Here is a 13,490-nt window from a genome sequence, read left to right as displayed (position 1 = left end):
AAATTCTGATCTACATACAGGGTGTTACAAACCATAAGCACCAGGTCTATATAAGGTCAAGCGGCATGCTCTGATGCTTGTTGCTGTGCAGGCGTTTCCTACATACTAACACTATTGTGACTCATAACTCATTGTGTGGCCCCACTTGGTCGTACAGTCGTCATGACTGTACTAGCATTAAGTTTGCTTTCACTCGTTTTTGGTGATGTTTATTGAATTCGGTTTACGATTGTTCTTTATTCGTATTTATTGCGTAGTATATCTTCCATACAGTTTAGTCAATGACGACTTATTTAATAGGCTTGGAAACCAGTTTTAAAAATATAAATAATTTTTAATATTTGTCGATTGAGCCTTAACTAAAATCTTGCGACAAGTTAAAATTTAGCATAAACGATTGGTTATAAAAAAAAAGTAAGTTCTGAGGTAAAAGACTAAAAAATTTATCAACATTTAACTTACATGCAGACGTAAATCGTAAACCTCCAACAGGCGAGGGTGGCCGAACCCCATCAAAATACGCTACGAGGGTGCAAATATTGAACGAAGTCACCCTCTATTAATTCTTTTAATTTTATTGATTCTTCATACACAAGGGAATGTTAATAAATAAGGAAACGTAAAACAAGTAATTCATAGCTAAAAGAATCAATTTAAACGAGAACTTTATTTTTAAAATTGTTTTGTGTACGTTTGAAGATCGTTTATTCAGAAATTTAATCTGTCTGCTTCGTGCAATATATTTTTAAATTCTTTGAAAATAATAATAATATTGCTATATACAGCATATATTCATAGATAGTTTTATTAACTGTAAAGTCATTTTAACTATAACATCGGAGCATTTTGCCAGAACTAATCACAATTGGCGATTCGACGCTCGCTTTGATTCGCTACGATATCGTTATTGCGAATTCGTTTTTATATTTTTTATGCTATTTAAATGTGCGAAATTTCTTTTAAATCGTATTATCGAACATTTGATTTTAATAAATCTTCTTTGGCATCATTACCGTAGACATAAAACACGTCTTAGTACAGATAAAGTTGCTGCAAATGGTAATAAGGACTCAAGGTCGCGGCCGTAAGCGTTTAGGTAATATTTTTATACGCACAGCTTAAAATATCTTAATTACGTAATACTGATGGATCCAGTTCAGATGATCAGATGGATCAAGTTAAGTTAGATAACATGAGGAAATCGTGGTGAAATATTTTTACGTAGTAGTTGTAGTAAAACCCAGATTATAATAATGTTAATATAATATACGATAAAAAAATTGGAATGACTTCAAATCCAATTATGCTCTAAAAATGCCAGCCAGTTCGAAAGTTTTCCTGATTTTCGACATCATATCACATGTTTTTGTTCATAGATCGCTTTTTCTTTTATCTATCGCTAGTTAGAGCACACCTCAGTGACGTCACATGTGCGAAAACGCGTTAATGCCGTAAGCGGAAACGCGAAGCCTCACTCAACTTGTCCCACACAGCTGGTGACGATCGATCATTGCCATTTCTGTCATAATTCTATACTTTGATGTTACCAAACATTTTTACTACACTCACAGTCTCCCAAAGGGATAGGCAGAAATAAAGCATTTTTACTTTGATATCTAATAATTTTTCTTACGGCTTACGTAAACCACTAAACTCTATCAGCCACTCAAAAAATTGTAGTATTTTTTCATATACTTAGCTATTCCTAAGTTTCACTTTAATTTGTAAGGTTGTATGCAGTTAAGCCATGCATTTGTTTTAAATACCCTTCATGTGGTCAACACGCAAGTTGTATTCACCCGACAATGGGGGAAGAATGCTTTTCCCTAACAAACCCTTACATGCAATTACCTTCCCAGTAATGACGTCCATGAATTCATTAATAGCTTCGACTAACTAGCTTTTGACCGCGGCTCCATCTGCGTGGAATTTAAAAAAAAACAAAAGGAAGTAGCTAATCTGTTCTTCCAGACTTTGTTGTACTTCTATGCTTTTCATCGAGACCCGTTCAGTAGTTTAGCAGTTCAAACTAACCGTATTAGTAAATTGCAAACAAATGGTAATAAAATTACGTATTCCGCGCTGGTTTATCATTGAAACGATACCATTGAAGTCCAATGTCACATGCATTGTATGCGGTGTGCATCTTAACTCTGATATAATCGCATATTTCGTAATCTTAATGACTCACAATAACACAGTCTTTGACAAACAACTGATAACACGACTTTAAATATTTCAGGCGCCATCCGTATTAGAACACGCTGTATTTAACAACTACAAAAACACTAATTCCAACTTTAAAAGTAATAGAAATAAGAGTTAAATTCGTTTGTGGAAACTTTGCATTTGTTTAAAAATATTGCCAAGTATGGCGTTATCAATTCTAATCTCTGCAATGATAAAGTGTGGGCTGGAATGATAATACTAGAGCCAATACTAAATTATATTATTGGTTTTCCAATTCATTTAAGTTATGCGCATTTTATCGAAAGCAAAAATGCTGCCATTGATTGCCATAAACTTGTCCCTCTAACCTATGTAGTGATGAATCAAAGTTTAAAGTAACTTATAAAATGATCTAATATTACGTTCGCGTGAAATTAAAAAGAATAAAGTTACCCTACGTTACTCATTAATTTAGCTTTTAAATAGTGTAAGAATTTTTGAAATCGGTCCAGTAGTTTTCGAGTTATTTCAATTTTCCTGATTTTAATAATTCAGAGTACCTTTTAAATAGACTATGCCATTTGGAAAGGGCGCCATAGCTGGCTGAGTAGAGTTCAACAATGTTGAGTAAAGAAACAAGGACCATAAAAAAATATATGGACGAATTAAACCTTTTCCTTATTAAAAAGTACATATAAAAGGGAGTGGTGAAACCAAGTATTTATGCATATTAGCACCATGTTTACTAGTTATCAGAAATGACCATCGAAGGATCGTATATTGCATTTCCTTATCTACAGTAGTCAATACCAGGGCTATCTTTTGATAAGGATTATCAAGGAAATATCGAGTGAATTGTAATGAATTGGATTGTATAAGAATTGGTGAACCAGTCTATACTCTAATGAATTAGATCAACTGTGGCCCATGATTACGATTTTTATCCGCAATCTATAAAGGGTCACTCAGGTTTATAGTAACAAAGTTAGTCAACATTTTCCTTACTATTAAATCGTTACTTTAGTAATTAGTTTAGTAATGGATCCTACTGTGTTGTTAAGGTGTTATTTAAACTTATACATCGGAGTTCAAAGCATAAATTATTATTTGTAGATAATACAGAAATTAAATAGTGGCCAATGAGGCGAATCTGTTTGTCCGTCTGTTACGCCGCGTGTCCTCGCTTGTGTTTGCATTGTATATTAGCGAATCGTGCTTTACACTATTATAAACAAATATTACCTATGGAATTATACTTTTGATCTACAAAAATTCTTTGTGACGATTTTTTATTTTGTAACATTGTAAATTGAGCTGCTTGTAATGTCAATATCCCATAAATTTAACAGATAAAATGTAAATTTAAATAAATATAATACTAGCCGACTGCATAATTAAGAAGGCCAAATAAATTACAATTGTTTATGAAGCGTTAACATATTACAATGGTGTTAACCATCTCAATTAAACTACAATATACGCCCAAAATTTAACATAAGTAATCTGTAAATATGGAACCTATATTGGTCTAAGTTTATTTAGGTGTCATGTTATTCAGACATTTCATACTAAATAGTGGCTACTTAAACCGCTTTACAAAAACTTGTCACAGCAAAAACATTTACTTCCCACAACAAAAACCTGCAAGGTTATGATAATTGCTTTAAGCCATTTAACGTTTTTAAATACGCATGATTCGCAATTTAAAAATTGCAGATGTAATATTACAACTGCAATTATGTTTTTTAATCATACTATGAATTTAAAATTATATATACGTAGCTATTATCAATAAAAAAAAATCATATGCAAGATTCCTTCTAAGTCTAATCTTAAAGTCTTATTAACTTAAAATTATATTATAAACTTAAGTATTTTCCATGTAAAACATTATAAAACATTTTCGAACGTTAATCTCAGAGATTGATTACAACAGCCCAGTCATTTTTGTATAAAAAGTTAGCACGAAACAATGCGGTATAGAGCGGCCGTTGTAATTGAACGGCGGGATCGATAATCCCACCAAAGCCCGTGACGTGCAGGGAAATCCGTATCGTTGGCCAACACATCAGAAAAACGAAAGGAAACTACAATTTATGGGTGCATTTATGAATATTTTAACCAATACTAGGCAATTTTGACACGCAATTACTGATATTTCCATCTTTTCAATAACTACATAACTGACGAAAGTGTAACATTTGTCGCTGTTACTGTAAGTTATTTCGATCGTTTCCTTTAGTTGCTGAAACGGCTGGACAATAGACGCTTTTAGATCTTTTTACCATGAATAGATAGACACCCTCCAGTGTTTAATTCTGTTATGTGAAATTAATTCGCGTCTGCGGCTTCAGTTTCTGTCAGACGTCCTATCCCAATTAGGTACTGCATCTGAACCTATCTAAATCAACGAGGTGTCATTATCAATAATAAGGTTAAAGAACGCTAGTTTTATTTTTGTCTAAATTAATTTATCATTCAATCAGCAGCTGGAAGCACTAAACATAGCAATTCTTTGTACATTAGAAATTGGTCTAAGGAACAATGAATTCCGTAAGTGAATAGTGTTACGAGAATTTCTGTAATCTAGTCTATTGCATGAATCACACCTTTCATGGTAGAGTGGGCATCTGATAAAATTCCTGGTATTGTATCCAGTGCCTAGTTTCGCATCACTGTACTGGACTTTCACTTCACTCATTGTGACTTTTGCTATCAGATTGAAAGTAAAGCTTCGTCTAATAATTTGTTTGCATTTCTTTAGTCACGAAACAATCTTAATTGCCTTGATTCCTTAAGTACCTATTCCCGGTATGCCTTATCACTGCGATTTATTCCAAGTCTTAATTCAATTACCATTTTTAAAACTATAAGCGCACCAACATCTCGACTTTTTAATTTATTTTGTCATAACTAAGGTATAGTTAGTTTTCTATTCGTCTGGACGAGTTCATAGAAAATGCAAAGAGCATCATTTGTATGTAGGGCTGAACCTTTGGACACTCAGCATGTCGGGCACGTGCGCCGTCACAGACGCGCAGTCGCCTCATAGCATGCCCCTAGCTTTACCACGTGCCCATTATTTATTGCTCCTGTTGACAATGCCTTTAGTGAATTTTAATCTTCTATTTCAGACTGATAGTACATTAGTTATGTATGGTTTATGATATGACAGAGTGAGATGTTAAATATGAATTAATTCTAAAAAACACTCTAACAAGAAGATTGTTAATGTGCAATACACTCAACAGACAGGTTCCGGTAAGACGTATACTATGGGCAGCGGGTGGGAGGGCGAGGGGGATGGTGACGAAACGCGACGCGGCATCATCCCGCGCGCCATACGCGATCTGTTCGCGGGCGCTGAGCAGCGAGCAGAGGCGGCGCGAGCGCAGGGACAACTACCTCCAGAGTTTTCAGTGCAGGCGCAGTTCATAGAACTATACAATGAGGATATTGTGGATCTACTCGATCCTGCCAAAGATCCCTTCGCTAAGGTAAGGTTCACTACCGTACTCGGTACATGGCAACTAATCGAGAAGACTAGAGTAGAAATAAGTGTTGATTGAAACTAAGTTCTAATCAGATGCATCTTATAGTATGATGGAAATTATAAAAGTTAAGTAATATTACCATCTTATTATCAATGTCCGTTATTACTTTCTTTATTGCACTACAGGGGACAACTTGCAAGGTATATAATCCTCTTTGTAACTGAATACGTGCAGTGATTATACAAGTGCAGCTTAGTTTTATTTACGCTGTATAATATAAATTTCTTATTCCTTTAAAAGAAGCCAGACTCAAAATACATATATCAATAACATTTTCTCTGTACGTTAATCTCTTTAATACTAAGAAATACTTATCTATGTATTTTGTCTGTCTGTAGGGAGCACTTAGGATAACAGAAGACGGTTGCGGTGGTGTGAAAGTGGTAGGAGCATCAATGCGAGCAGTACGAGGCGTCAGGGATGCGTTAGGAGCACTGCACGCGGGCGCGTTAGCCAGAACCACCGCGGCCACCAACATGAACTCCTCGTCATCAAGATCTCATGCAGTATTCACACTGTTGCTACGACAACGACGATTGGCCACGGATCAGGATACAGTGGACAAGGAGGCTGAGGCTGATGCCCCCGAGCAGTATGAGACACTCACTGCCAAGTTCCATTTTGTAGACCTTGCTGGCTCCGAACGACTTAAACGAACAGGTACACTATTTTATAATCCATTGGACTATGAAAGAACTAGACTAGGTTATCATTATTTTGCCCTTTTCTCACTCGATGTGTTCCAGAATTGTATAACGATTCAAGAATCCAGTACTTACTGTTCTAAGCAAGTTATAGACGGTTTTCGAGATTAAAAACAAACGACCGATTTCAAAATATCGTCACAGACTTTCATCGTTGTTTTTTTTTAGATTTTTTCTAGCGGTTTAAAGGAAATACCAAGAACGCCAGTAATTTATTAGTCAACACAATCATTATTCTTTTGATTTAAAATTATGCGATTATTTCTATATCACATTTGACAAGTGATATACAATTTCCGGGTCACCTTTTCACAGAAACGTTTAAAAGAACATCGTTCTAAATCCTATTTCAGTGTCTGATATAATAAATCTCAAACTATAATGGCGCAGAGACAATTCTATTTAAGAACTAAAAAAAGCTGTAACAAAACATATTGAAACCAACAGAATGATCTAAGGCGCCAGTTATGAAAGAGTGTTTTGTTATTTAAATATACTCTGTGGGTTGAAAACATGATGTAAAAATATGCATTTGGACGAAAACTTTTTTCGATTCCATGGTCACAATATTGATCTATTTATTCTATTAATGCTGGGTTGCTGAAGTTTCTATTTATTTCATCAATACTTAGTGATTCTTTAGTTCTATATTGAATTTCAATACAGTAGCAATCAAGTTACGCAATTCGGAAACCCATTTCATGAAATTATCAAACCATAAACACTAATGAATGGTTAAAAGTAGCTGGGAAATCGACCATAAGTCCAACTGAAAATTATTGTTAATTTACTTACAGTGTTAAAAGTAATTATTAAAGTATACTTTTTAATTATAATCGGTATATTACGTTTTTAGGTGCAACAGGCGAGCGGGCTCGAGAAGGTATATCCATTAACTGTGGGTTGCTAGCCCTCGGCAATGTTATATCAGCACTTGGAGACAAGTCCAGGAAAGTACTACACGTGCCGTACCGGGACTCCAAACTTACGAGACTATTGCAAGATTCTCTCGGCGGTAAGGTTGACTTATCTCAAACTATTTTTCCTATTTCTGCTAACAATCATAATTCTTACTTCTTTCTTAAATCTTTAAATCTTTATAGTTTGTAGTCTAAACGGCTTAACGTATTTTGATGAAATTTGATATACATGTAGAGGACAGTCTGGAAGAAGATATGGGGTACTCACTTTTGTTTTTTTAATTCCCCACAGACGGAATCGTGGGCGAAAGCATAATTATTCATGATCATAACATACCATACTTATTAGTGAGCGTTACGTTTGCTTGAGATATATCATACTTTTACGATATAACCGTAACATAAATTAGCTTGGGATATATCTTAAGTTGAAGTAGCTTTTCTTGCTTTAAAACAAGAAACTTAAGTATATGTTTTTATTATAAACCAGGTAACAGCAACACAGTGATGATAGCTTGCGTGTCGCCAAGTGACCGTGATTTTATGGAAACGCTAAACACGCTGAAGTATGCGAACCGCGCGCGTAACATCAAGAACCGATGCGTGGTCAACCAGGACCTCACCTCGCGCACCATACACCAGCTACGGCAAGAGGTCGCCCGTCTGCAGATGGAACTTGCTGAATACAAACAGGTATACAACTCTCAACAACAGTATTCAGTAAGATAACCCTAAAATAAGGGTTATGACGTCATAGTTCACTACGCTAGCCTAGTGCGGATTGGTTGAATTCTGTGTGTTGAAATCTTTTCTCTGATATTTGTATCATTAATAAATAACATTTCATTAGTTCATTGTCTGTGGTCATAATGTTACGACTATGCTTTATCGTCCAGGGTAAACGGATAGTATCAGAGAATGGTGAGGAAGGGTGGAGCGACGTGGTGCAGGAGAATGCGATATTAACGAGCGAGGTGGAGTCACTGCGGCGGCGTGTGAAAGCGATGCAGGGTACTATCGAGCAGTTGTCAGCGAGGAACAGCGAGCTGGTGGCTGAGAAGGCGCTTGGCACTTGGGCGCCCAGGGACGGTAGCCCTGACGCCACAGACTGCTCTCTCACCACACTTGTTCAGGTACTCATTATTTTAACGTTTAACAATTCAATAGGCCACTTCTACTTAACACAATTCTGCTAGTGGTAGAGCCCGCTACGTAATACCACGACCACACAGAAGCTAAGTGTGAAGTGGAATCAATTCCGCGTTTTGTCTCATAAGTGTGCGTGCTGGGGTTCTAATCTTAGTCCCTCTCCCTTCACACCCTTTCCTTCACACCTTTTCCCACTAAGATAGGAAGGGGAAATATCCCTTTAGGTGCGTATCGTCTTCCGTCAATTAGGGGAGGGAACGCATTTGCAATTGCGGATGTCTATGGGCAGCGGTCGCTTCGCCTTTTCCGTGAATTAAAGTGGCCGCTCGCTGGGTAGGTTTCTTACAATATTAAAGAAAACACTTTATGGTTGTCGTTGTCAGGGCTATGTGACAGAGATAGAGGACCTGCGCGCGCAGCTGATGGACGCGAGCGCGCTGTACGAGGCGAGCCGCAAGCGCGAGGCGCGCACGCGGCACGACTCGCACCACGACCCCAACTCCATACTGGACGACGCCAAGAGGGAACTCTACAAGGTCATACATTCAATTAATTATTGGTATAAAACTAACAGCAAAAATCTTCAAGTTAGGGATAAAAGTCATGACACCAACATGTTTATGTTTACCAGGAGAAAGAACTATTGGCTCGTAGCATGGGCGAGCTGGAGTTCCAACGCAAGCTGGCGACGCAAGTGAGCGAGAGCGGCGAGGGGCGGGAGGGGCGCGAGGGGCGGGAGGCGGCGGCCGAGGGGGAGGGGGAAGAGAACGGGCAGCCCATCGGCGAGCGGGAGCGCGCGGAGGGCGAGAGCGCCGGGGACTCCGAGCCCTCCGACCACGACGAAGATGACAGGACCGACGACGAGAGGGACGAGGAAATCGAAGCGGAGACTGCTGGTATGTAGCAATTGCTATAAATGAATTTATTTACCTTATTAATATTTGGTGTATTAAATGTATGATTTGTATGCGTGTGTGCAGGTCAACGCATGCTGACGATGCAGCTGGCGGCGCTGAGCGAGGACATCGACACGAAGGCGCGGCTGATCGAGCAGCTGGAGGCGTCGCAGCGGCGGCTGGCGGCGCTGCGGGCGCACTACGAGACGCGCCTCGACACCCTGCACCATCAGATCAAGGCCACCGGCGAGGAGCGCGACAAGGTGCTCGCCACGCTGGGTACGTGTATACTATTGCTACGCCTATTAAAGACAAAACCTTATTCAACTTGCTTTTAACTGCGACTCCGTCTGCGTGGAACTTAAAAAAGACTAATGTAAGTAGCATATCTGTTCTTCCAGACTAGGTTCTACATCTATGCCAATTGACGTTCAGGCTACATACTCTTGTTAGAGTCCATCCATATAAACTTTAGCATTTGTAATATTAGTATGATGAGTGTGATTTTTAAGTCATTAACTTGTTGTGTGTACTGTAGCCGCGCAAGCGTCGCCCCCCAGCGAGAAGCTGAAGCGCGTGAAGGAGGAGTACGAGCGGCGCGTGTCGGGCATGGCGCGCGAGCTGCGGCGGCGGCTGCAGCGCGCGCAGGCCGCCACCGCGCACCAGATACACGCGCTGCGCAGCGACCTGCTCAACCTCAAGCGGGACAAGGTAACCCCGAGCACATACACTGCGCACTGCCACACACCCCTAGCACATCGTAACACGCCCACAACACACTACGACATGCCCCTAGTACACTGGGATACGTCCACAACACACGGTGACACGCCCCCTGCAAACTACCACGCCCACAACACACTACCACAAGCCCCTAAGTAAAATACTCGGCTGTGCTTTTACTTGCTGTCTTAATTTCAAACTTATTCTATTTCAGGTGAAGTTAGTACAACGAATGCGTACAGAAGCAAAACGACACGCGCAAGCTGAGGCAGCTAGAGCTAAAGAGGTGGGTAAATATTTTGGTATTGCAAATAATGTGTTTTTTTTACATATTTTGTATATTTGTCGTCATCATTTAACTAATCGTTTCAGGTGGCCCAACTGCGTAAAGAATCTCGTAAGAACGCGAATCTAATACGGTCATTGGAAGCTGAAACTAAGCTTAAGGAACAGGTATGTTCTTAGAAATTACATTTTTTAAACGTGTCCGTAACGCAATGCGACATTTTGTACTTTCTGATTTATTGCTTCAGGTATTAAAACGTAAGCAAGAGGAAGTATCGTTATTAAGAAGGGGTCATCGAGACAAACTTAGTAGTAAAGCGGCAGGTAGAATTCACGGTAATTATTACATTTTTATATCGTATTTTTAATGGGTACATAAAACATTAAAAGTAATTTTAATTATAAAGTTATCAATACTTGATATTTGGATATTTCTTATTAGATAAGCAGTTGTCTATGACTCTGTTGGCGCGGAATCCATCCAACCATCCAACAGTAGCATTTAATATATTAGATAAATAACAATCCCCACCCAATACCACCTATGGCCTCACCGAATCTTGGGTTGCGTGCACGGTCTGACACCTTGTCTCCATACAAGTGAGGTGGTATATTTACAGAGAGTAGAGGAGGTCGTGCGCGTGTGTCGTGTCGTGAGGCGTGGGCGCGCATCGAGTGCTGGGTGTCGCGGGCGAGCGCGGCGCGCGCCACGCTGGCCGAGCTGGAGGCCACGCTGGAGGCGCAGCTGCGCCAGCGGGACCGCGCCGCCGCTGAGCCCGCGCCCGGCGCACCCGCCGCGCCCGCCACCACCGCGCTGCTCGCGTACCTGCGCGAGGCCATCGCAGACACGCAGCACCAGATCATGCAGATCGAGGTACTTTGTTCTAAAAATGTCTTACAAAATCATGTAAGCGCAGATATCTGACGCTATTTTACATGCTGTTTAGTTAGAAAGTTGCTTTTTAGTTACTTTCTTCTCTGGTAAGAAACTGGCATAGACAAATCCAGATTAAGTGGCGCCAGTGAGTCCAAACTTTAATGGTCCTGTGTGAACCAGATATTAAGTTGCTGCGATGTTAAGTCGAACATTGCGATATTTTAGTGGATTTATCCCAAAAAAATATAAGAAATCTGACATGGGTCACTTCGTGCTTGCGGTTAGATTAGTACGAAAATAGAGTACGATTAAGTATTACTATTCCCATCACTAGTTGACTGTAAAAGCGGGCGGGGTGTTCGTTAGTCATCTTCTCCCCTGCCTTATCCTACTCCCGTAGGGTCGGTGCACCGGGTTTTCGTCCTCCAAAGCATTCTATCATCCGTCATCTGTCATCACTCCCTTTTTGATCATGTCACCTTTCACGCAATCCATCCATCTCTTTCTAGCTCTACCTCTACCGATGTACCCCTCCACATTCATAACTAACAGCCTTCTTGTTACATGTGTTTGTTAGTATAGTATGTTATTGTTATTGTGTACCAGGAGGAGAACGAGGAGACGGAGCTGTGCCGCGTGCTGGAGCAGGTGGGCAGCGCGGAGGCGGGGCGCTACGCGCTGCAGCGGCTGGCGGCGCTGGCGCTCGCGCACGCGCACGACGCCGCGCGCACGCTGCGCTTGCTGCGCGACACGCGCGCACAGCTTGCAGAGGTCACCACACATTACTCACTATAATTTATTTATTTAAACTTTGTACACAAAAAAACAATCACAATAAATACATATTGAGCGTTGGTTGTACAGGCATAACTCTAATAGAGTTTTCTTACTGCTAACCGTTCGATACAAATTAGATGTTTAGCAGGTAATGACGATGTGCAAAGTGAAATAAACACATTAATAATAAGATTAACAAAAGCATACACTATATTATATCAGCTACATAAATATTAACATAAATATATACATATATACATACATACAAACATAATATATAGACAATATACATACATTCGTACCTACAGAAATAGGAGAAAGGATACAAAATAAAAAACTCAAAGTGACATAAAGTGTTCCTTAACACGAGTTTTGAACACTGTTTTGAATAATGTTACTCTTACTAATACTTGCGAAAGTTTAGATGGGTTTATGTTTGTTAGAATTTGAAGCCTAAACGGCTGAATCGATCCCAATGAGTCATAGATGTGTAGAGAAGACCCTGGATATGTTTAAAAAAAGAGGAGATTCAGATATGATGGCTGATAGAAATGTATGGAAGAGCAGCACTTACTGTGTCGACCCTCCGTAAGGATAAGAGCAAGTTGATAGTGTAGAGCGTAGTCTGAAAGAACACAGGCTACTTGTTTTTTTTTAATTTCACGCGGACGGAGTCGCGGGCAAAAGCTAGTATAATCATAAAAGGAATACAAACTTTAAATATGCGTTTTATTACAGATGGAAGAGAAAAACGACCGTCTAACGAACGCTCTGAAGTCATCGAATGCAAACGGCGACCAGAACCTGAACCCGTGGAGCGTGCCGCCGCCCGCGCTCGCCGCGCTCCTCGCACACGTCTCCTCCGGCACCTCCACGCGCTCCGTCTCTCCCTCCGACAGGTGGATAGACAGAGACGGCAGTAACAAACTTAACAAACTAAGCGATAATGTTGTTCTTTACAATGTCTCTCAATTGCAGTGCATTACTAGAGAGGCCGCCGGTAAGTGGGGCGCGAGAGTCGAGCACAGCGCCGGCCTCGCCCCCAGATGACAACAGCAACTCGCCCTTCCAGCGAAACACGTAAGTATTTATTGTAAAAGAGATAATTTTCACTAGCTTTCTCCCGCGACTCCATCCGCGTGTAATTAAAAAGAAACAAAAGGAGTAGCATATGTATTCATCCAGACTATATTTTTTTACTAAATTTCACTGAAATCCGTTCGGCCGTTAAGTTACAGCTCTAACAAACATCCATCCATTTTAATTTTCGCATTTATAATGTAAGTGTGATTCTCTCTCTCTCTCTCTCTCTCTCACCCCCTCCGCATCATTATTTATTTAATTTGTAGGGCGCGACGTGGTTCAGTGCGGCTGCGGGACCTGGGCGTGATCGGGCGCGACGAGGACCCGATGTCGCAGTCGCTGGTGGAGCAGCC

The 13,490-nt window shown here is 40.1% G+C and overlaps 1 protein-coding gene across 1 annotated transcript in view; it reads left to right on the top strand.

Moving 5' to 3' along the window:
- Positions 1–13,490, top strand: part of LOC106112011 (kinesin-like protein KIF21A) — a 43,892-nt gene that overhangs the window by 22,786 nt on the left and 7,616 nt on the right. The window contains exons 4-20 of the mRNA XM_013294239.1: positions 5,421–5,666; positions 6,062–6,383; positions 7,284–7,442; positions 7,838–8,040; positions 8,244–8,480; positions 8,880–9,032; positions 9,128–9,392; positions 9,477–9,671; positions 9,931–10,103; positions 10,330–10,401; positions 10,488–10,568; positions 10,649–10,736; positions 11,021–11,274; positions 11,884–12,048; positions 12,793–12,953; positions 13,033–13,134; positions 13,404–13,487. Coding sequence (XP_013149693.1) covers positions 5,421–5,666; positions 6,062–6,383; positions 7,284–7,442; positions 7,838–8,040; positions 8,244–8,480; positions 8,880–9,032; positions 9,128–9,392; positions 9,477–9,671; positions 9,931–10,103; positions 10,330–10,401; positions 10,488–10,568; positions 10,649–10,736; positions 11,021–11,274; positions 11,884–12,048; positions 12,793–12,953; positions 13,033–13,134; positions 13,404–13,487 — 2,960 coding nt within the window. The remainder of the gene's footprint in view (positions 1–5,420; positions 5,667–6,061; positions 6,384–7,283; positions 7,443–7,837; positions 8,041–8,243; positions 8,481–8,879; positions 9,033–9,127; positions 9,393–9,476; positions 9,672–9,930; positions 10,104–10,329; positions 10,402–10,487; positions 10,569–10,648; positions 10,737–11,020; positions 11,275–11,883; positions 12,049–12,792; positions 12,954–13,032; positions 13,135–13,403; positions 13,488–13,490) is intronic.

Source organism: Papilio polytes, unplaced genomic scaffold (assembly GCF_000836215.1).
Source record: "Papilio polytes unplaced genomic scaffold, Ppol_1.0 DF824135.1, whole genome shotgun sequence".
Lineage (NCBI taxonomy): Eukaryota > Metazoa > Arthropoda > Insecta > Lepidoptera > Papilionidae > Papilio > Papilio polytes.
Note: the sequence above shows the minus strand (reverse complement) of the source record. Positions and strands in the feature narration are given on the sequence as shown.